This window comes from Typopeltis vanoorti, chromosome 10 (genome assembly GCF_054136105.1).
Source record: "Typopeltis vanoorti isolate ZY-2024b chromosome 10, IOZ_Tvanoo_1.0, whole genome shotgun sequence".
Taxonomy (NCBI): Eukaryota; Metazoa; Arthropoda; class Arachnida; order Uropygi; family Thelyphonidae; genus Typopeltis; species Typopeltis vanoorti.
Genome location: NC_143558.1, coordinates 40941430 through 40964179, shown reverse-complemented (window position 1 = coordinate 40964179; position 22750 = coordinate 40941430). Strand labels below are relative to the sequence as shown.

The 22750-nt window shown below is 34.1% G+C and overlaps 1 protein-coding gene across 1 annotated transcript in view; it reads right to left on the bottom strand.

Annotated features, from left to right (window-relative positions):
• LOC150102361 (regulator of microtubule dynamics protein 1-like) overlaps positions 1–22750 on the bottom strand; it is a 213409-nt gene that overhangs the window by 131508 nt on the left and 59151 nt on the right. Inside the window, exons 3-4 of the mRNA XM_090399337.1 lie at positions 18298–18409; positions 1159–1295 (exon numbers count right to left, since the gene is read on the bottom strand). Of these exons, the coding sequence (XP_090255463.1) occupies positions 1159–1295; positions 18298–18409 (249 nt within the window). The remainder of the gene's footprint in view (positions 1–1158; positions 1296–18297; positions 18410–22750) is intronic.

The window sequence follows — 22750 nt, the reverse complement described above, 5'->3', positions numbered from 1 at the left end:
TAACTCCTCTTTTTATTTTTGTTTGCTGTAAATCATTTTTATAATCTTAAGTACATGATCTTTTATGCCTAATTTATCTAATATATTGAACCTTTTGTTATGTTTTACCCAGTCAAAAGCCTTCTGAAAGTCTATGAAGCATATGTAAATGTTCCTATTTCTTTCAAGTGATCTTTCTATTAGTATTTTTAATTCCAGGATAGCATTAATGGTTCTCATTCCTCTTCTGAAGCCTTTCTGTTGTTCACTGCTTATGGCTCTTTCAATTTGTTTGTTAATGAAGGTTAAAATAATTTTAGATGGATGGGATATTAGGCTCACAGTTCTGTAATCCTCACAATTTTGTGCATTATGTTGCTTTGGAATTGGTATACAGATTGATGTAAAAGCTTCAGGTAATTGTTGTATTGTTTTATAGATATCCTGAATGGATTCCACTAAATAGTTGTTATTATTGCCAGTCAAAGCTTTCAGCAGCTCAGCCGGTATATTATTTCCCAGGGGATTTATTATTAGGAAGATTCTTAATTATATGTTCTACCTCCTTTCTTGTGGGTAGAGTGGTATCTGTTGTTACGTCTTGTATACTGGACTTAAAATGGGCTGAGTTTTTGATATCTGACAAAGTATTGCCAGTAGTACAAGAAAACACTTTGGTTAAATGTTTAGCTAGTTTGCAGCCAGGGGAGTCTATACATCTATAATTGGGTGTAGAGGTATATCCTCTTTACGATTTCTGGAAGTCCATAAATACAGGGACAGTCTGGAATTGTAGGGTTTTAGTTTGTTGGTCACATCTGCTGGCCAGGAAGTGATATTTTTTTAGTAATCTATGAATGGTAGTAGCAGTATATTGATTTTATCAATTGCTGTTTGCCACATAAATATGATATCAGTCTATATATGTATATACATTATGCATCTTAACTATAATCCTGTTAATTAAGCTGGTCCTTATATTTCATTAAAAATTTATGTATAGAAACTTGGAGCTCCTATTTTTGTAATTCAGTGGTGATCCATCACCCAAGTTGTCAGATCTAAGCTGTCTAACTTGCATGAAACATAATCAATATATTTAAGTACACAATTGAAAAGCATGGGGAAGAATTATCATTTGTTCTGATATCACAAAAACTTGAAAACTGTAATACTCACTTTAAAACTATGACCATTTACAATCTTCTCTTGAGGTCCAACAAATTCTGCTAAAGACCCAATGGTAATTGCATACCATTTATGAACTTCTGGATCTGTCTTAGTTAACTGCAAAGCTTGCGTAGCATATTGATGGGCTACAAAATTACAAAATGTATAAATAAATACACACTAAAAATGGAAAAAATGGTTAATTACAATCAGTGCTTTTTTTTTCTGTAAAACAATAGAGTGCCATTACTCATTCTTTGCTACCAAGAAAAACTGAAATTAAAAGGATATGAAAATAAAACTAAAAATTATGCTGATGATTTTTATTTCATAGTGTGATAATATTTTTGGAATAAGAAGTAAATTAAGTATATAATACACCATTTATTACAAAATTTATTGTAAAGATATAAAGAAATGAGTAAAATCTAAACAATTAACATTTTATATTGCAGTACTCATTCTTAGAAGCAGCAAAACAATGCAAATTCCATTAAATAGCTATTTATTTGGATACTAAGTAAAAGTGTCAAAAATTAATAAATATTACAAATTTTCAACTTGTAGCATACAGGTGTAATGCATCCGTATGCTACCAGCCACTGTTAATAAAGGCACAAGTATGTCAACCATTGCATACTGTTCCCCCCCCCCCTCCTCCCAAAAAAATCTTAATAATAATAATAAAAAACCACCACTTTCTTATGGGTTTTTTCAGCATCATAACTACGTGTATTTACATGACATATAACTAACTACCTTCAGATAAAACTAATTCTGAAGACTAAAATAAATGGATGCTAAGATGAAAAAATAAAAAATTAAAGTAACAACTGCAAGCATAATTAACAGATTCGTCACTTTTTTAAAATTAATATTTAGTTATTATTATATATTAAAAAAATAACAATAGGTTTATGGGTAGGTGAATAATGTTGAAAATATTTCTGAAGATATTCTGATACTTTATCATAAATACTTTATGGTGCATCTGTCATTTCCCATTATACAAATAATAAATTATTAGTTAGCCAATAAAGATAACTAATAATCATCTGCTTATAATATTTATTAATAATACTGCTCATAGTGATGCAAATGCCTTTTTAAAATGTAATGCATTATTACATCTGCTTATATTATTCATCTGCTTATAATATTTATTAATAATACTGCTCATAGTGATGCAAATGCCTTTTTAAAATGTAATGCATTATTACATGGAATTATCTAGAGAGGGAGGGGGGAAATGAGCAGAACAATTATTCATTTTTTGTGTTTTTTTGAAAGGACTGTTAAAAAAGTACAATATAAAAAACTTGCCTTACAGTGCTTTCCACCCCATCCTGTTTTTTTTTTCTTTTTTAAATTAAGAATAAATCCACTATAATACCACTCAAATCCATAAGAGTAGTCCTGTAGAGAGAAAAATAATCAGTAACAAATCATAGAGCCCACAATAAACAGCTCCAGAAGAGATTAGCACTATTTTGTGTAGTAATTGATAACACTAATTGCATTCAGTAGAATCTTGTTTATTTTTTGATAATTTATTGTAACTGCATGATTGTGGGACTTTTGGGTTTATCACTGACTTTTTTTTTCTTTTTTTTTTTTACTGAATTATTTTGAAGCTTGCCTTGAATGAAACAAAATTGCAATACAACTAATATCTGCATGATCTCATTCGTATATAAATGAAAGTAGAAATGAAGAAACAAAAGCCAGCAAGAGTGGAGAAGAGAAAGAACAAGAGGGAGCCAGACTGCAGGAGGAGTTACACTGAGTGAAACTGCCAGGCAGGCAGGATTTGAAGAATGAGTTATTCAGAATGAGAAATAAAATGAGGAATATAACCAGGTTTGGTAAAAAAGGAATGAAAGAGTGCAAAAGGGATAGCAAATGTATGGTAAGTCCATCATTAGAGGTGTAGTTAACTTATGGTTTTAACCAGTTTTAACTTATGGATCTGAGAGCTGGGTCAGAAGTAAAACACTTGACCAAAGACTAGAGACCGCAGATATGAGAGTCCTGAGAAAGATTAGAGGCGTGAACAGATGGCATCAATGGCAATATCATATTAAAAACGAGGATATTAGGAAAGAACTTGACATTGTCAGCATCCAGGAATGCGTTAGCAGAGCTAATCTCAGGTGGTATGGTCACTTAAATAGAATGGGAGAGGAAAGATTAGCAAAACAAGTGTTCTCTGCCAGGTTGGCAGGAAAACGACCCAGAGGAAGACCAAGATATAGGTGGATTGATACGGTACAAAGTGCCTTAGACGATAGAAATATAAGATCTGATAATGTTGGAGTCTTGACAAGTAACAGACTGATTTGGAGGAAAATTGTAGATACGAAGTTAGTAATGATGTAAATTTTTCATGTAGTACTGTCATATCCTGTACACCCCTTGAGGGTACATGGCAGGAATTTGATGATGATGATGATGATGATGGGGTGTAGTTAATGAGAGAATCAATAGGATCTATTTTCCAGGTTGGAGAATGAGCAAGATAACTGATGCCTTGGATACAAGTAAATGAGTAAGAGAGTTGGTGGTAGTTACAACAAATGATTTGGTTGAACATAAGGAAAATATCAAGATGGACTGATATCAAAAAGTTACTGAGGTGAGCGACAGATAACACTGTAGTAGGAAAGGTTGTCAGTGTACTGACGAAGTTTGACAACGACAAGTAGAGATAGAGCGCAAAAATTATGAATGGAATGCTGGCATAGCTGTGTGAGAAGGGAGTGCAGTTTGTAGATATGTGGAATGTATTTGAGGAAAGAATGGATTTGTACAAAAGTGGATGGCATTTGAATGGATTTGGTGTGAGTCAAATGGAGAGACTGTTGCTAGAAGGAAGTGCAATGAGTGATAAACACAAGAGATCAGAGGAAGTAAGAGGTGAAATGAAGGATTAGGAGAGTAAAATGGATGAGACTGAAATGCTTGTTAATGGAAATAGTAGTAGTAGTAGTGTTGTGAGAGATTATCAAAAAATGCAAGGGCAGGAAAATGGGGATAGTCATGGTGGACAAGGCACAGCATAAGGAGAGTGGATATTGGAAGTAACGGTGAATGTGTGGATGCAGATAATTAGCACAGTAATGAGGATGGTCTGGGATGTGATGGGGGTGTAGTTGAGTGAGGAGATGTATAGAGCAATTGGAGATAAAGGCAAATGGGCATGGGCAAGTGTGAGGAGAAATCACAACTAAAAAGTGGCATGGGTAGGACTAGTTATAGATCTGAAAGTGAACTGCAATGTTTATGTACTAATGCCAAGAGAATCAGATATAATGAAGATGAAATTTTTTCACTGACTGAGTTTATTCGCAAATTGTTACGATAAGCAAAATATAGTTGGAAGAGGTTGATATTCTGACACAAATAGAAATGGAAGGGTACAATATTTTTTGGAATGACAGAAAGGACAAGAATGGGTGAGGGGATTGCTGCTGCTGATGATAGCAGAGGAATTATGCCCACATAAGGTAGAGACTTAATGTGAACATAATACCATAGTACCTTATGCCCACATATTCATTGAGGTACTATGGTATTATGCCCACTTATGTGAACATAATACCATAGTACCTCAATGAAAATAGTAGCAATGGTTCAGAGGTGGAGGTTGACAGGAAGTAATATTTAGCTGGATGTTGCTAGAAGCCAGGGAATGTGGAAGGCAGTGATGAAATATATAAGCAACTTCTTGAGTTAGTGAACAATGGAAGGGTGATCACATTATGGATGATTTTAATTATGGTAATAGACTGAAATGAAGAGATAGTATTTGTGAATAAGGAAAATTAATTTAAGTTCTTGAGAGATAACAATCTCAAGTAGTATGTAAAGGAGGGCACATGAGGATCAAGAACCTTAGATTGGATAATTTTTATCAGAGGATATGATCGTGAGTGGGTGTTGCATTTCCCTCCAGCTGGTGAGAGTAATCATGACATAATCGCCCAGGTCAGGTCAGGGGTGGGCAACCTTTTTAAGTGTGCGTGCCCAAATTGTCAAATCTTTGATGGAAAATTTTCTCACATGCCAACCGAAATTTTGGACAAAATATTATTATTTGGCATCTTAAGTATTGGGAGAATCTTTTCAAATAATCAAAAATCACACTACAGCAGTAAAATCAAAGAATTTTGTACGATTGAATGAATATAAAAATTAGTGAAGGAGTTTTTACTTAAAAGTTCTTTGACCCTCTTGACAGCATGGATATATTTTATTTGCTTTTAAGTGTAATTCTAGCTGCTATATAAAGCACACAATTTAAAGATGCAATTTTTAACATCAGCAAAAGAGTAAACAATAATTCTGAATTTTTTTTCTTTTTTTTATAAAGATCAATCAGACAAGTTTTTCCAAGCTTTTCAATATATTAGTGCACAATATCATAATCGTTTTACTTCACTAAAGCACAATAAAAGCAAAGAAAATGAAAGATATTCTTTTATCAATTCTTAATCCTTTATGATTAATACATAAAAATTACAGATAAAACAAAATGTTATTTTATCTACATAATATATTAAATAGAAGTTAATCTTTACCATTTTTAGCAGAAAACATCAAATCAAAACTAGAGAATGATAAATAGCGGACGTTTTATTTATTTAGCATTAATGAGACTTTTGCTGCTGCATCACTGATGACAGATAATTAATATCAGGTTTATATTTTGTAACCTTTAGAGATATGCATAAGCTACTAGTTTCATCTGTAAGGCTACTCTTATTACGAGACTTAACAAAGTTCATCACTGAGCACAATGATTCACATTAATATGTAGATGTAAAAATGGATAGTAACGCTGTTGTAAGCATTTTTAAACACAAAAGTTTTTGGAATAGTATTCCAAGTCCTTAGTACCTCGTTTTCCGCACTTCTCTCTTTTGCTCCCGTCTCTAATTGCTTCTTTTCAATATTTTCCAAGTCAGTTTTGAGGTCAACAAACTTCTGCCTCCAAATTGAGCTACTTTGAAAATCAATTATCTGTATTTCAAAATCATCCATATTTATCCACGAAAACATCTGCAAGTTTGATTCATCCAGTTTTATAGTGTCTGGAAACAATGAATATTGCAATCTCTCTTCTAATTCTCTGAACTTTAGAAATCGAAGAGAGAATTACTCAACAGTTGACACAATGACGTTTAAAAAATAGTTTTTTAAGACATTGGAGGTCTGTTTTTTTCATCCTTCAGGAGATCATTTATGTATTACTTTAGGTTTGGAAAATATCTAAATCTCTCACTGTCTACATCCCTCTTAAAAACTCCTATTTCATTTCAAATGCCTCTATGTCATCAGACATAGCATTAAGTCTTACCAGAGCCCTGTAGTTTAAGTCATTTAAACGTTCACAAAACTCTGCAAAAAAACATCAGTTTCCAAACCCACATGATGTCATACATTTCTTTATAAAACATATGTTGATTAGTCAAAAAGAGAGAGTTATCTCATCCAGGCATTCAACTAATCGTTTCAGAACAAGACTTCAATTAAGCTAACAAACATTGTTATATATATTATTAGTCCTTTGCACACCAAATCCACCTCATTCAACAGATTATGAAGTTGTCTTTTATTCAAAGCATGTGCAGAAATGTAATTAACAACCTGGTTACTGTTTGTATCACTTCTTGAAGTTCCTTTAGGCCAGCTTTTGCATATAAAGTCTCTTCATGTATGATGCAATGAAAACCTATCAGTGGATGACTAACATGTTTTGAAGAATTACAAATTCTGCTTCCTTACCAATCATGCTGGATGCACTATCTGTTGTGACAGTTATCACTTTTGAAGTATCAATTTGCCAAATAGATAATTCGTTTATAACTGCTTTACATATTTTAATCCCAATGGTATGCTCAGGTAGCGTTAATCGAAATAATTACGAACTCAGGTAGTGTCATCTTTTCGCATACTTCGTCAACCCTACAAAATCGAGCAAAGATTGCTAGACTAAATCTTTTGTTAATTGTTCTGTCTTCCTTTCCAACTTAAGTATCCTATAATGAATTTAGTTTAATCCTTTATCCAAATGTAAGCAAACCAAGTTTGCACCTGAAGTATCTTCAGGAGTGAGGCTACTTGTGGTAAAGGTGAACCAAGCTCTCATCACTACTTGTCTTAGTATCTCCCATAATGCAAAGCACATCTCCTTGCAGACATGTATAATGCTATGCATTAAGGAAAGGGCCACTACCCAGACTGGTTTTGACCTTTATTGAAGTCTCATCAGTGAGAGCCAGACCCAGAGGTGGCAATACTAAGGTGGAAGCAATGGAGAAGTCATATTTACCTATAGGAGTTGCCAAAAGGTGTCTCACCTTATTATTAAATTACACTGGATTTAGAGAAAGATGTTTCTTAACTGTTTTTCTACTCAAAGATGAATCTTTAATGCACTGTATAATGAATATTTTTACCTTTTCTGGAAGATCATCAAAAAAGGAAAGGAGCACATTCTAGCCATGCTTCTTTAATATACTCCCCATCACTGAGTTATTTTCCATGTTGGGCAATAACATTTGAAACCACAAAACTAAGCCTATCTGAAATAAATTTCATCAAAGTATCAGATGTTTTTTTTTTTTTGTCTTGCTCGGTTTATGAGAAATTAATTCTCTTTGTTCTTGCTCTCTTTTAGTGCTTAAGTTCTTACGAAAGTTTCGAAATGCCTCTTTGCAGAAGAAGTCCTACAAACAACTGATTCGGAACATAAAATGTATAATTCTTTATTATCTTTCTTAATAATGCCAAAATTTTCAGTCCAGTATTCTTTCAAATCTCTAATATCATCTTCATTCGAATGTCTGTTTCTTTGCAGGTGGTTGTGACATTCTGTACAAGCTCTAAAAGGCAGGAAGCAAATAAAAATATATGATAATGGTATATTTATATATATACACATGCACACACCATAAATATGAATAGAAAAAAAGGAGTAAGAAAGAAAGGATGTCAAGAAGAGAATAAAGTGAAAAGCCAAAAGAAAAAAATAAATTATAACTGAATGACCAAAGTTGTACAACCGCAATGTACATACAAAAAATAATTGCTTTCCTCATACAGCTTCCAACTTTAATGAAGATCGAATTATGGGGTGTAAAAATGCGGACACTGACAAAAATTATAATTTGGACTCCGAAAATCTCATCATTATCACTCTGCATACAACTACTAAGTTTAAACAAATCAAAAATTAGGTAGAGTAGGTAGGCCTACCTACACATATGCAAATGAAAGAGAAAGGTGTGCATGCCATCTAATCACGTGCAGATAACATTCCATATTCCTGAATATTGATAACACATTTCGCATAGCTTTAACAATAACTTATATTTATGGCAATGTAAAGAAAATATGCATTTATTTTTAATCAATTGATAATAAATACTTCCAATCCATATTTGAATGATTTATGATTTAATTAAATCCACGACATATATACACACTTTAGAAAAAAAACTGATAAATTCTTTACGAAACATGATAAAAAATAAATAAAATGATGGTAAAGGAGTTGTGCCATGTCTGGCTGCCTGGCGAATGATGCAACAACTGAATGGGACAAAATTTGTATGTCAATATATTGCGGAGATAGATGACTTGGAAATAGGATGTTTGTTTCATTTTCTTATTACTTTTTATTACTAAATCAGTTGATAGTGTTTGTTTCTTTATTGCATTTTTATTTGTTATCGCTCTACTTCATAAAAGTGTATTCTATTAAGTTAAAATATACAACTCAGCAAAGATGTTGGATATGTGTTTATTTATTTAATTATTTTTTAAGGTGAGCCCTGGGTTGTGTGCTAGAAAAAAGTAGCTGGTGTGCCACATTTGCCAAGAGTTCCCCAGCCCTGGCCTAGGCGGTAGCTAGCTATATGAAAACTTCTGTGAGGAAATAACATATGTGGAACTATAAAGGTTGGTGATTATAAAAAGCTTAGGAGACAGCATGAATGATAACATGTAATGAAGAGTTAAGCAGGAAGGAGATAAATGCTGCTTGCACAGTGAGAGAGATATTTAATAGCATAAATATATAAACGTATTTTGAAAGTCAAAAGGTTGAATAAGGTAGGTGGTGTCAAATGGATGAATGAAGAGAATAAGCATGAAATCTGGAAGAAGAAGGCACTGTGGAGGTAGGACAAGACGAATAATGATAATAATCAATTGCACAAAGCATATAAAGAGTAGGCCAGGAAAGGGGGGGGAATCAACTGGTATTTTGCTCAGTATGAAAAATTACTCAAGTGGTAATTTCTGTTCAGTATGAGCAGAAATTAGCAAATGGGGCCAAGAAAAATCCTAAGGAATTTTTTCAATATGTGACAAGATAATGCAATGCTGAAGCAAACACTAACATGCATAAATAAGGAAGCTATTTTGCCCTTTACAATACCTTAATACAATCCCACTTGGATTATTGTGTGCAAGTCTCCTCATTTCTGTGATGATGCTGACACAGTGGAGGGAGTATTAAAAATATCGAGTATTAAAAGTTATCGATTATTGAGAAATTGTAGACTGCAGAGCAAGAGTGACATGAGCCTTACCTATGAAAGCTTGATATAGTATACCAGTAGGTGAATTTTTTTTAAATTTTATGGCAGGTAGGAAGAGAACAAGAGAACATCCATAGAAGTTGAGAATGAATGCAATCAAGAAAAGAGTAAGAGCAGATCTTTCTCTCACAGAGCAGTGCATGATTGGAACTGATTGCTTTTGAAAGTTATGAGTGCAGGCAGTGTGAATGAATTTAAGAATAGGTATGACAACTGGTGGGGATAATGTGGGCCTCTCTTGAGTCAATGACTTCCTGCTAATATCACTTGCCATTCAAGAATATTATCCTCATGCTTAACATTGAATACTATAGTTATTCTTTCCTTTGCTTAATCATTACTTCCTAAATACTGAATAACATTTTGTATTTGTTATTTAGAAGAACAAAAAAATAGTTTGTCTTTTTTTTTTGTTTGTTTTGGTAACACCAATTATGTTGAAATGATACTTCTCCAAGTCTTCTGCCAGTTTCACTTTTCTATCAATCCTTCTTATGGTGATAATTCCTATCTTCAATTCTGCTAATAATGATTTGAAATTTATTTTATTTGCAGATTTTCAATGTTTATCCCAGTTTCCTATTGAGGATGGCTAGGATGATGTCCTGGCCAGCATGATATTTCATCTTATTGCATCATCATTGTCTTTTGGCTTAAGCTAAAACAGAATAAATTTGGTCCATTAAATTTCAAACTGCAAGTCCATCCTCATTCACCTAGAGGAAAAATGAGGATGCACTGGAAGTTTGAGAAATGAGAAGTTGAACGAAAGGTTAAACATTTTAAAAATATTTAAAGATAAGTAAAGTTACTTAAAAATTGCTAAAAAAGCTATGTTCAGATCACGATCTGGTTATCAAACTCTGACCCTTAAGCGATCCCCCATATCCTATGCTTAAGTTGCAAATTAACAATTAGAATTGAAGAATGTATAGGAAGATGATTTGATATTAAAACAGCTGGGAGGGAGGGGGAATGTACAAAGTGCTGCCCAAAAGTTCAGGGAATTTGACCATAAAAAAATTATTTACCCTAACTCCTAGTTTCCACCACCTCCTTTGAGGTAGTCTCTTGGGCATGTATACAGCAATCTCAGCAATTTTCCCATGATGCTATGAATCCCTTTAAGCCCTCAAGTTTGACTGTGTCAAACATCTCCAGAGATTCTGCCTGTATCTCCTCAATCATGACAAAATGACATCCTTTCAGCCATCTTGGGGAAGAGGATGAAAGTCACGGAGGGGGGGGGCAAACAGTGGGATGAGGAACAACTGAGATGTTTTCAGAAGCCAGAAACTGTCAAAGCAATGAGTCATATTGTTCTTCCATTTGTCTAGATGTTTGTGCCAAATGTTCTCCCTTAGTCGCTGCAACAAAACCTTACAGTAGAGCAATAAAACTTGTCATTGACAGTTTCGTTGGGGGGGGGGGGAGAGGGGAATTCCTTGTGGAGACAATGCCTTGGATATTAAAAAAAAAAAAATCTAGATTGACTTGACATTGCTGTGAACTTGATGTCCTTTTTTTCAGCAGTAGAGAATTTGCAAATTCCAAATGTTTCCTAAATGTTTCGGTGGGTTTATGCAGCAGTGCTTTTTGAGGTTGAAGCAAAATTTGATGCAGGTTCTTTGCTCCTTAAAATCTAGCATTTCAGTTAGATAAGAAAATTGTCGAATCACTAAACCCCAACATTACAAAAATGCATGTAATCCAAGAACACAGCCTCTCAGCTTGCCAGATGATGGCATATTAATTCGATAAGGGTACTACTCATCCCTTATAGCAGTGGACAGCTGTACTATAACTGGTTTGTGCACACTATTCAAATTTCCCGGAATTTCAGGCCATATGAATAAGATAAAGGAAAGTAACATTACCATTATTATATGAACTTCCAAGGAGTCCAAGGACTAGACTAGCGTGGCAAACCTTTTTATGTGCATGTGCCAAAAATTTAAAAATAATATTTATCGAGTTGCTGACGTGCTGGGCAATTTTTAATAGGGGAAAAAATTAATAGAAAATTAATTATTGCAGGATTTTATTGAGACAAGTTTAAAAATTAACATAGAATTTCATAAAGATGAACTCATAACTTGACATACACATTGTCATATACAAATCAATCTTCTTCTTGAGTATTCTGCAATTGAGCAGGTTCTTCTCTTAGTAGCAAAAACTTTTCTTCCACTCTCTTCTGTTCTGAAAGAGTCTTCTCTTTCAAGGTTGTGTACCTGTCTCCATTCAGCATGTCATCTAGCATTGTTTTCCTTACTCTTCCTCTGGGTCTTTTTCCATCTACTTTTCCTTCAATGGCATCTCTGATGATTCCATTCCCTCTCAAAATATGTCCGATCCAGTTTCCCTTTCTTCTTTTTATCCTCCTTAACAGACTTCTTTCTTCTTCTACTCTTTTTAAGACCTCTTCATTAGTTATTTTATCTGTCCATCTCATTTTTTCCATCCTTCTCCTCCAAATCCACATCTCAAAGCTTTCCAAAATCTTAATTTCTTCTTTCTTCAATGTCCAAGTTTCAACTGCACAGAGGGCAACACAAACACAAATCAATATCAATTATTGATTAGTGAGATTTTTGCTGTTGTACACTGGATACCAAATGCTTTATATTAGGTACATATTTTATCACTTTTAGTAATACACACACACCGACCTAGATTCATCAGTCATTCTGTTTCTTAAACTGTCTTTTATAAAATTCATTTCAGAAAATAATGACTCACAAGCATACGTAGAGGAGAAAATTGATAATATAGCTGTCACTAGTTTTTTTAAACAACTAAAGGTTTTGGGAATGGCATTTCAAGTTCTCATTTCTATTTCCTCACATGCTGCTTGAAATTTTCCTTCAAGTGATGTTCTGGTCAGATGTTAAAGTTGTGTTCCTTTTAATTATGCCCAATAATCAATCATTTTCAGTTATTTCCAAGTCATTTCTCAAATCAACAAACTTTTGTTTCCATATAGAACTGGATTGAAAATCTATTAATTGCATTTCTATATCTTCCAAATTCAGCTTGAAAGTCTGAAAATCTCCAAATGGAACTTTATCTGTTGATGTGTCTGGATGTAAAATAAATTTTGATGTTTCTGCAAATTGTCTGAACTGCACAAATCTTGAAGAAAATTTGTTGATTGTCAACTGAATAACTGCAGAAAGCTCTTGTGTCAATTTAACTTGATCTATTTTTTCATAAGATTCTAGATCTGCAAAGAATTTTTTTGTATTTGAAAAAAGTTCTAAAGTATTGGAAATAACGTCGCAATTGAGAATTTGTAATTTAGCTTTGAATGAGTTGATTAAATCAAACATGACAATAACTGTCTTTAACACTTGCAGTTTAACATTTAATTCATTTAAATGTAAGCACAAATCAGTAAAAAACATTAATTTCTAAAGCCATTCAACATCCATTAATTGATTATATTTTTCAATGATTTTCTCATTATGTAAAAAAAATCTAACTTCATCTAAACATTCAACAAATCTTTAAAGACTTTTTCCACAACTTAACCATCAGACGTTGTTGTACATAAGTAAACCATTGTACACTGAGTTTACCTCATTTAATAATTCTAGAAATTTTCATTTATTTAAAGCATGTGCAGATATAAAATTGACCAATTTTGTTACAAGGCTCATAATATCTTCCAGTGGCTTGAAACTAGCCTTTGGCCTTTGTGCATAAAATCTACTGATGTATAATGCATGAAAACCCAGAACTGAATGCCCAATACGCTCGGTAAATAAAACAGAAAACCATTTTCCTCTCCAGTCATACTGCAAGCACAAGTAGTTACTGATACAATTTTGGAAAGATCTATTTCTCTTTCAGCAAGTGCATTTACAACTGCATTGCAAATATCTATTCCTTTTGTTGCTAGTGATGTTAAATTGATTAAATTGATCAATTCTTCTTTGATATATTCCCAACACAATAACAAATAAAAATTGATAACCGAGCTGATCCAGTTATGTCATCTGGATCTGCTGATGTACTCTCATCAAAACAAAGAGAAATTAATCCAGAAGATTTTATATCTATTTTTTGCTGAGGAGTTATATTTTTAGCCATTTCCAAGATTCTATCTTTCACCATGTTTCTAGCTAAAGGCATATCTTTTATTCTTTGAATAAAAATCTTCAAAGATAACTGGTGGGCATTTTAACCATGCTTCTTTTATATATTCCCCATCACTAAAAGGTTTCTGTTGTTTGGCAATTATGTTTGAGGCAAAAAAACTAGCAGCAGTTATATTTGAATTACTGCCGATAATTTCATTAGAGTTGTTGAATATTTCTATTTTTAATTGCCTGAGCAATAAATTCTGTTTGTCCTTGCTTTTCTCAAGGAGCAATTTATGGTTTATCTCAATGTCATTTTACTGACAATGTTCTGCATACAACTGTCCCAGAACATAAAACACATGCTGCTTTAATGTCTTTGTTAATCATACCATACTCTTCAGTCCACCAACTTTGGAACTCTCGGCTGCTTGATTCTCATAATTTTTGTTTTTTATTTTCACTAGCCATGATAAATTTATTCAAAACAAATTTATTCAAAACTAAAATCAAATGCATTTTTTATAGTTTTAAAAAATCAACATTTTATTATATGCCTAAATTAAATTACCTTTATAATTCACATTACAGCAAAACCTTGAGCAAAAACAAAACACAGTACACCTGCACAACAATAATACACTTGCCGCTTCTTATTTCTGCCTACTGGCAGATGTGTGATGCGAATATCATAGGTTTAGATGTTTTGGCAAAGTTGCAGCCAGTGACTTTTCATATGCTAAATATATTAAAGATCATAAACTAGATAATTAATAAGCTTTTAAATAATGAAAAGTTTTGTCAACTAAACACAGTTCTTTTCTATCAGCTGAGTCATGTCATTATGCCCCTCAGCCATTAGCTAGAGGTTCTTAACATCAGCTGTAGTTTTTAGCTGCCAGGCCTTTGTTCCTACAGTGGACTATGTACTTATTGGTTAGTTTCTTTCATGTAAAACAAAATTTAACTTGTACATATTGTAACAATGAAGAAAAAAAATGATTAACAAGGATGAAGGAAATCAGAATTTAATACAAACTCCTATATGTTTTGCTCATTGTAACATAATCAATCAGAGAGAGTACAGAAGACTGGTTACAACATGCAAAATATGATCGCAAGAATGAGTCGCACAGCATGATGATATACTTCCTTGTGTCTCAATCACAGCTGAGTGAACAGGAGAATGCACTATCAGAGCTCAAAAAGTATAGCTCTATAATTGAGAATTATTTGAAAAGAAAAGAAACTTTTCTTTTCAAATAATTTCAAACATTTTCAAATATTAATAAGGGACAGATAAACATACCGGCGTGGCTGGCTGAGTGGTTAGCGTATCTGCTCTCCCAGCTAAAAGGCTGCGGGTTCGAATCCCGCCATGGGCATGGATGTTTGTGATTGTCTGTAAAGATACTGGTGGGCAGTAGATGCCGTTGGTGTGGATGACGATTGTAGTCGGTTCATTGTAGTTAGTGAATTGAGTGGTGGAAACAGAGTTGTAGAGTATAAGAGCTGTAGAGTAGATAACTAAATGTAGATTTTAGTTATATTAAACTAAAGTTTTTATTCACGGTAGTTGTCTCCATAATTTTCAAAAATGCAGAGTTGTAGAATAGGTGCCCTCCCTCGATGAGTCATTGGACTCCCTCAAGGTGTCATGTAATAATAATAATACAGTACAATCAGCAGAGCTAAATAAATTAAATAAGTTAATGTATAGAAATGTAAGACATGATAATTAATTAACATAAGACATTTAACTTATGTACATACTTTATTGGTATAAAATTTTCACCCTAGTATCAAGGGCATCTTCAGTGTGACTCAAACAACAAGAACAAAAACTAGTATATTCAACAATGAAACATGCAAACTGCATGTGCATAATGTAGTGTGTCATGGTCTAATTACATTAAGGTTCTAGTAAAAATAACGATATGACTATTTTACATGCTGTCCTTTTGCTATTGATCCTATGATGACCCATATTAGGAAACTAAACACTCTTATAAATAATGTTTCTAACTGAGATGAGGAAACTAAGCAGAAACTCAAGTGCTACCATGAGCATTCTCCTTGTTTATATGGACTTCTCAAAGTCCACAAAATGAATATTCCATTACTATTATTACGGGCAACTCCAAGGAGTCCTTAGACTCATCGAGGGAGACCCTAAACATCATGTCAAGAACAGCTATTCAACATCCGCACAGTATCTATCATATTATGCCTAGAACTCATTCACAGTCATGGCACCTGCAACAGACTCTGGCAGCTTATTCCACTCATTCACCACTCTCCAAGTAAAAAACCTAGTTCTAACACCCGTGCTAACCACACCCTTGCCCAGTTTCCATGAATGGCCCCTAGTCCTCCCACCACCAGTCCTGTTCTGAAAAATATCCTCTGAATTAATCTTATAGAAACCCTTCAGTAATTTGAATGTCTCAATCATATCACCCCTTTTCTGCCTATCAACCAATTTCTGCAACCCATAAATCTTCAACCTGTTCTCATAAGGGTCATTCCATAGACCTGCTATCATCTGATATGAAAGAATGTATTAAACCTGATATTAAAATCAGAGATATTCGACTCAGCTCTTCATGCAGATAACAGTAAAATGAATAAATAAATCACTCAGTCTTTATGAATTTAACTCACTTGAATAACAACAGTACAAAATTTGGTATGAAAATCAGCAATAAAAAGACAAAGCTATTAAAACAGGCAAGTACATGAAAATATCAATTATATTCTCAATAGAGAACTTATACAACAAACAAAATATTTTAGATATTTAAGTAGCAAAATATTTAACATTCAGTGAAAATAAGGAGCAGACTGAATAAATTTATATGGAATACAAAATAAATTGGCCCAAACATTAAATCAGCATAGTGTTCAAACATATTTTAACTTATAGATATTAGAGATGGGTTAGAAATAAAACTGATCAAAGATTAGTTTGAAAAAAAATCAGGAGAGTGAACAATAGCATCAGTAGCAGTTAAACTTGTTTGCATTCAAGAATGTGTGGGCAATGCTAATCTAAGGATACAGTTGCTTTACGTTGTGGAATCAAATACCTGTTTTCTAAAGAGTATTTAATTTCATGATGGTAGAAAGATAACTCACAGAAGAAGCACAAATGCAATATCCATTTAAACCACCATGCAAAAATAAGATTTCAATCATGCTCTGAAGGAAATGCCGTAAGACCAATCTGAAAGGAACACAACTTTAACATCTGACCAGAACATCGTTTGAAGGAAAATTTCAAGCAGCATGTGAGGTTTCCATTGAACAGCCAAATGTAAACAGAAATGATGGCTTTAAAATCTCTTAGATATGGTCAACACACCACATCCAACCCTTATAACAGCAGTCTCTCAAGTAATGCATTGTGATAATGCCAAATTCAGGATGAGCAACCATGCCTACAATTTTAGCTGAGAAACCTGTATAATTAACAAAAAGTCAACTAGGAAACTTTAGTGGTTTTTTTTTTAATTATTATTTTTTAATAACAGAAACATATACCATGTGAACAGGACCTGTAGACCAGTTATAAATAACAGAACTTAAGCAAGCTATATTAACTCAAAAGCCACACCTTGTGGAACAGAACTCTAACTTTCAAATTGTTATAACAACATCAAAAAGCTGCATGAGACTGCCTCAAATTTGGGAAACCTACATCAGAAGACCTCAGCCCAATCGCCCAAGAATACCAACATTGCCCGCTAGGGGGCACCATTAAGACTTTAGGAGAAAGAATAGCTTCTCACCATTAGGAGAATGAATAGCTTCCTGCTTCGTCCTCATTTACTGTTTGATGTGTCTGATTGCACGTCTTGCTCACAAGTTCCTGTTGAAAATGGCAACGTGACGTTGCCGAAATATTGGAAGGGTATTAAAAATTTATTTTAATGTATATCCTAGTCTACGTTGTTATTTCCCTAAGCTATTTAGTAATAATGCATAACCAATGTCTAAGCCTTTCCACTAGAACATCAAAAAGTGAAAGGACTAATACATGTTAATAACAACAGGATTCTAGCAAAATTTTAAAAAAATCAATACATGCTCCTGTAATTAGCTAGGGTTTTCTGAATTGAGTTGATATAATTCTTTAAACCACCACAAGAGGTTAGACTAGGCAGACAGTGTTCAAGTAGCTTTTGTGTAATGTATATACTCCTGAAAAACAACCTTGATATAAAGTTCAAAACAGTTTGATTTCATTAAAAGTTACTTAACTCAAATTGGCAAATAATCACATTGGAAGTAAAGTAAAAAAAAAAAAAGTTAGAATATAGCAGAAATGATTATAACACAGGTAATGCATGACATCAAAACATATAAGATAAATTTGTGCATAAATGCACCATTTCAAATTTACTTGATGCAATAATGGAACCAATTTATAAGATGGATGCAGAAATACTTACCTTCATATGCCAATTGTTTTTTCTTTTCTAATTCACCATTCTTATGAGCAATAATACCACAAAGATGAGTTGCTTTAGCAAGCCTCCACAGAAAATCAGCATTTTCTTCATTCTGCAAGCACAAAATAATAATACAATGGCTTATAATTATCTACAATAACCAATTTTTTTTTTCCAAGTTAATATTAGCTATCTATTCTCTGGGCCATCTCCCATTCTGTTTTCAGTCATTTATTATAATCAAAGATGAAATTTCAAAATCAGCTATGTGATAAAAAAGCATATCTTAAATAATCTAGATACAAGGATCCCATCATATTACTAGTTGTCACCATAGGAATAAGATGGATCAGCTAAAAAAGTACTGACATCATCAGAAGATTACAAAGTCCAATTTATGTAGTCCCCATCCTTACCTGAAGTGCCATTTTTCAAATGAAAAATCACTACTTTATTTCAGACATCTCCAATAAGTGAACAAATTTAAAATAACTCAAAGATTAGGTGAAACAACCTTCGTTACTTGAAGGATGAAATAACTTCAGCAGATTTTCTGTCAGGAGTCTGAAGGAAACTTGCTTGTTAAATTCGGATATCAGGTTCGAGGTTGTATGGTGAATATCGCAACGTTGCAGAAAGTAATTTTTTTCAAATTTTTGCTTATAATACTGAGTTAATTTATTGTATTTATTTGTTTTTATAAATGTGCAAGATAGAGCGAGTTATTTAAAATTAAGCAAAATATGTGCATTTCCTTAAACTATATACTGTTAGTATGGCACATACACATAGCAGAACAATGGTAGCCAAGATGCCTTTGTTGGTGAGCTATATTTGCATTATTTTATCCAGTGTAGAATTTGTGAGATAAAGGATTCACAAAGGTGGAAAAATTTCTGGAAGCAGAGTTAAACTGGTGAGTTGAGTATGTAATAAATGTTTTTAAGAGTGAATGCAGAAAGAACAAATTACATGATGGCAAAGCAGAGAGTATTGATAGAAGACCAGAAATGTAAATATCAGCAATAATACTGAGAATGCCTTCAGGTCTTCTAAGTTCGGAAGAAGATAGAAGACCTGAATAAAGAAGCAGTGCACTTGCATGTAGTCCTTTACAGAACTAAGTACAAGATTGAAAGGCTGCAGTAACAGCAAGAGCTTAGTCAAACTGATAACAGAAAAAAAGCAAAAAGTACAAAGCCAAAAGAGAAAATTGCAAGAATCAACAAGAGAAGAAGCATAAGCAGGTAATTTTTTACAGTGATTCTATGATAAGGGGAATAAACGTTTCTCTGGAGCAAAAATTAGTAATATGGTATGGTGCAAAAAAAACAGTACTGAACCTTGATACTCCTTCAGTACAGTGCTATGAAATATGCCGTTCAAGTGCATGAACCTTAGAAGAGCATGTTAAAGTCTACACCATTACATTTAGCTGTAGTAAAGGTGTTGCCATTGGAAGAAAAAACGTTTATTGTTGAGCGTTATTTTCGTTCATATGGAGTTGGTAGAGCAAATGGTACAAGCCTATGACATGTTTCTGAGCAGTTTGTTCATCGTTTCTGTAAGCATGCCATAAGCAATAGTGTCATCATTGCCTTAATCGAGAGGTTCCGACGTACCAGGAGTGTTCTGCCTCAATGCAAAGGGCATTCGGGGAGACCATGAACTATTAACACAAATGAGAATCAGGGGTGTGTGCTGAAGCAAGTGTTACAGTTTTTGAAACACAGTCAATGCTGAACAGCAGTAAAACTTGGAATACCAAAGCAGTTACTACAGACAATCCTTAAAGAGCTAGGTGCCTTTTTTTTTTGTATGTCATTCAGGTGGGTCAGTATTTAAAAGCAACAGATTATCCTGCACAGTGGGAATACTGTGCATGCATGCTGGCCAATGTCTATGAAGACCCATCCTTCTTCCATAATGTCTGGTTCTTGGACAAAGCGCATTTCCATCTAAGCGGTTGTGTAAATTGATGAACTTACAAGTTCCTTTTTTTTCTCGAGACCTGTTGCCCAAAAGAAATTTCTTCAAACCGAGGTCATTGCATGGTGTGTGTGGTTTCCAGCCATGGCATAATTGGGCCCTATTTCACTGAAGAGGATGGTGTAACTGTTACCTTGAATAGAGAATGCTACCTGAATGTTTTGGTTCCATTCACTCAGGATTTGCATAGGATGTGTTGTGCAAAAAACATTCCATTTTGTTCACAGGTATTTCAAGAGGATGGAGCAACCTGTCACACATCACGAGGTTCTAGAGCCTATTTACCAGAACACGTCCTTGGGAGGCTCATTTCCAGGTTCACAGAATTCCTGTATCCTTCACGTTCTCCTGATGCCTTTGTTTGAGATATGTTGAACTAAGGTATAAAATTACATGATATGTCCAGCAGATATCCCAACCCTTGTTCTCCAAGATGACATGTGATCTTGACTTGAAAGCAGCAAAAGATATGGAAATTCCAGTTAAGGAGGGGCATATATGGAACTACAAGGCAGGTGATTATGATACATTTAGAAGGTAGCTTCAAGAAGTACCATGGCATAAGGATCTGCAGGGTAGGATGCTCACGGTGCATGAAGGATAGCCAAGAGTTATCTGGAAGGAGTAGTATAACACTGCATACTCAGGAGAATAAGTCACATAGGAATTAGATCAATGAGTAGTATCATTAAGCATGAGCTGCAAAAAAAAAAAGAGAATGTTGTAAGTTTTTCCACTTGGTTATACTATAAATTAAAGATACCAAGAAATTATATTCTTGGTTTAATCCTTTATTTAAGTGTATGCAAACAAGTTTGCACCTGAACAATTTAAGGACTGAGACAAGTCGTATAAAGAAGCTAATGACTTCACATTACTTGCCTTAGTATCCCATAATGCAGAGCACATCTCCTTGCAGACATGTATAATGCTATGCATTATGGAAAGGGTCACTACCCAAACCGGTTTCGACCTTTATTGAGGTCTCATCAGTGGGAGCCACACCCAGAGGTGATACTAAAGTTGAAGTAATGCAGAAGTCATATTTTCATATACAAGTAGCCAAAAGGTGTCATACCTTATTATTAAAATACTCTGGATTGGAGATAGTTGTAAGTTTTTCTGCTTGGTTATACATGTCCACAAGTAGATGTGCTTTGCATTACGGGATACTAAGCTAAGTGATGTGAAGTCAGTAGCTTCTTTATAGGAGTTGTCCCAATCCTGAAAACAGTTCGAGCACAAACTTTTTTGCATACACTTGGAGTAGGCCAACAAGCATACTCCTAGTGTATAAAGAACTTCCCAAATGACAATATACATGTTAAATTATTATTATTATTATTATTAAACAAGACCTCATGGAGTCAAAGACTCATCTAGGAGGTCCTTTTATCTCACACACATCTCATCATACCGGGTCTTAAACACATTCAAACTCCTTGCAGACACCACACTCTCAGGCAAGGCATTCCAATCATTCACAACTCTGCACGAAAAAAACCTGCCTCTCACTCCCCTACTCACACCCTCTTTATACAGTTTCCAGGCATGACCTCTGGTTCTCCCCTGATCTCCCACTATTCTCTGTAGAACTTCTCCACCATTGATCCTATAACAACCCCTTACCAACTTGTAGGTCTCTATCATATCTCCCCTCTTCCTTCTCTCCACTAGACTCTGCAAATTACATCTTTTCAATCTTTCCTCATACTCGACATTCCAGAGGTCAGAAACTACCTTAGTCAGTCGCCTTTGGACCCTTTCCAACATCTCTTCATCCTTCTGAAAACCAGGTGACCAAATCTGGGCTATTATACCAAGAATATAATTTCTTGGTATCTTTAATTTATAGTATAACCAAGTGAAAAAAACTTCCAACAACTTTCTCTATCCACAGTAATTTAATAAGGTGTGACACCTTTGGCAACTCTTATATGAAAATATGACTTCTGCATTACTTCAATCTTGGTATCACCTCTGGGTCTGGCTCCAACTGAAGAGACCTCAATAAAGGTTGAAACCAGTCTGGGTAGTGACACTTCCCATAATGCATAGCATTATACATGTCCACAAGGAGATGTGCTTTACATTATGGGATACTAAAGTAAGTGATGTGAAGTCTTAGTTTCTTTATACAAGTTGCCCCAGTCCTGAAAATACTTCAGGTGCAAACTTTGTTTGCTCACACTTGGATAAAGGATTAAGCCAAATATATAATTTCTTGGTATCTTTAATTTAAATGTTTTACACACTTCAACATTTTTTGCACCATGTTCTAACTCGCAAATAATTTCTACTTTTTCAGGAACCGAGAAATGCTTTCTTTTAGTAAAGATGTTTCCAACCAAAGGGTTCATTTTTAACTTATTTTAGACCGTGGCAGTATTTGGGAAAAGTGAAGGAGGAGGGCTGGAGGCTAGACACTGGAGAGACAGAGAGGGTTGGTCAACAAGGACAAGAT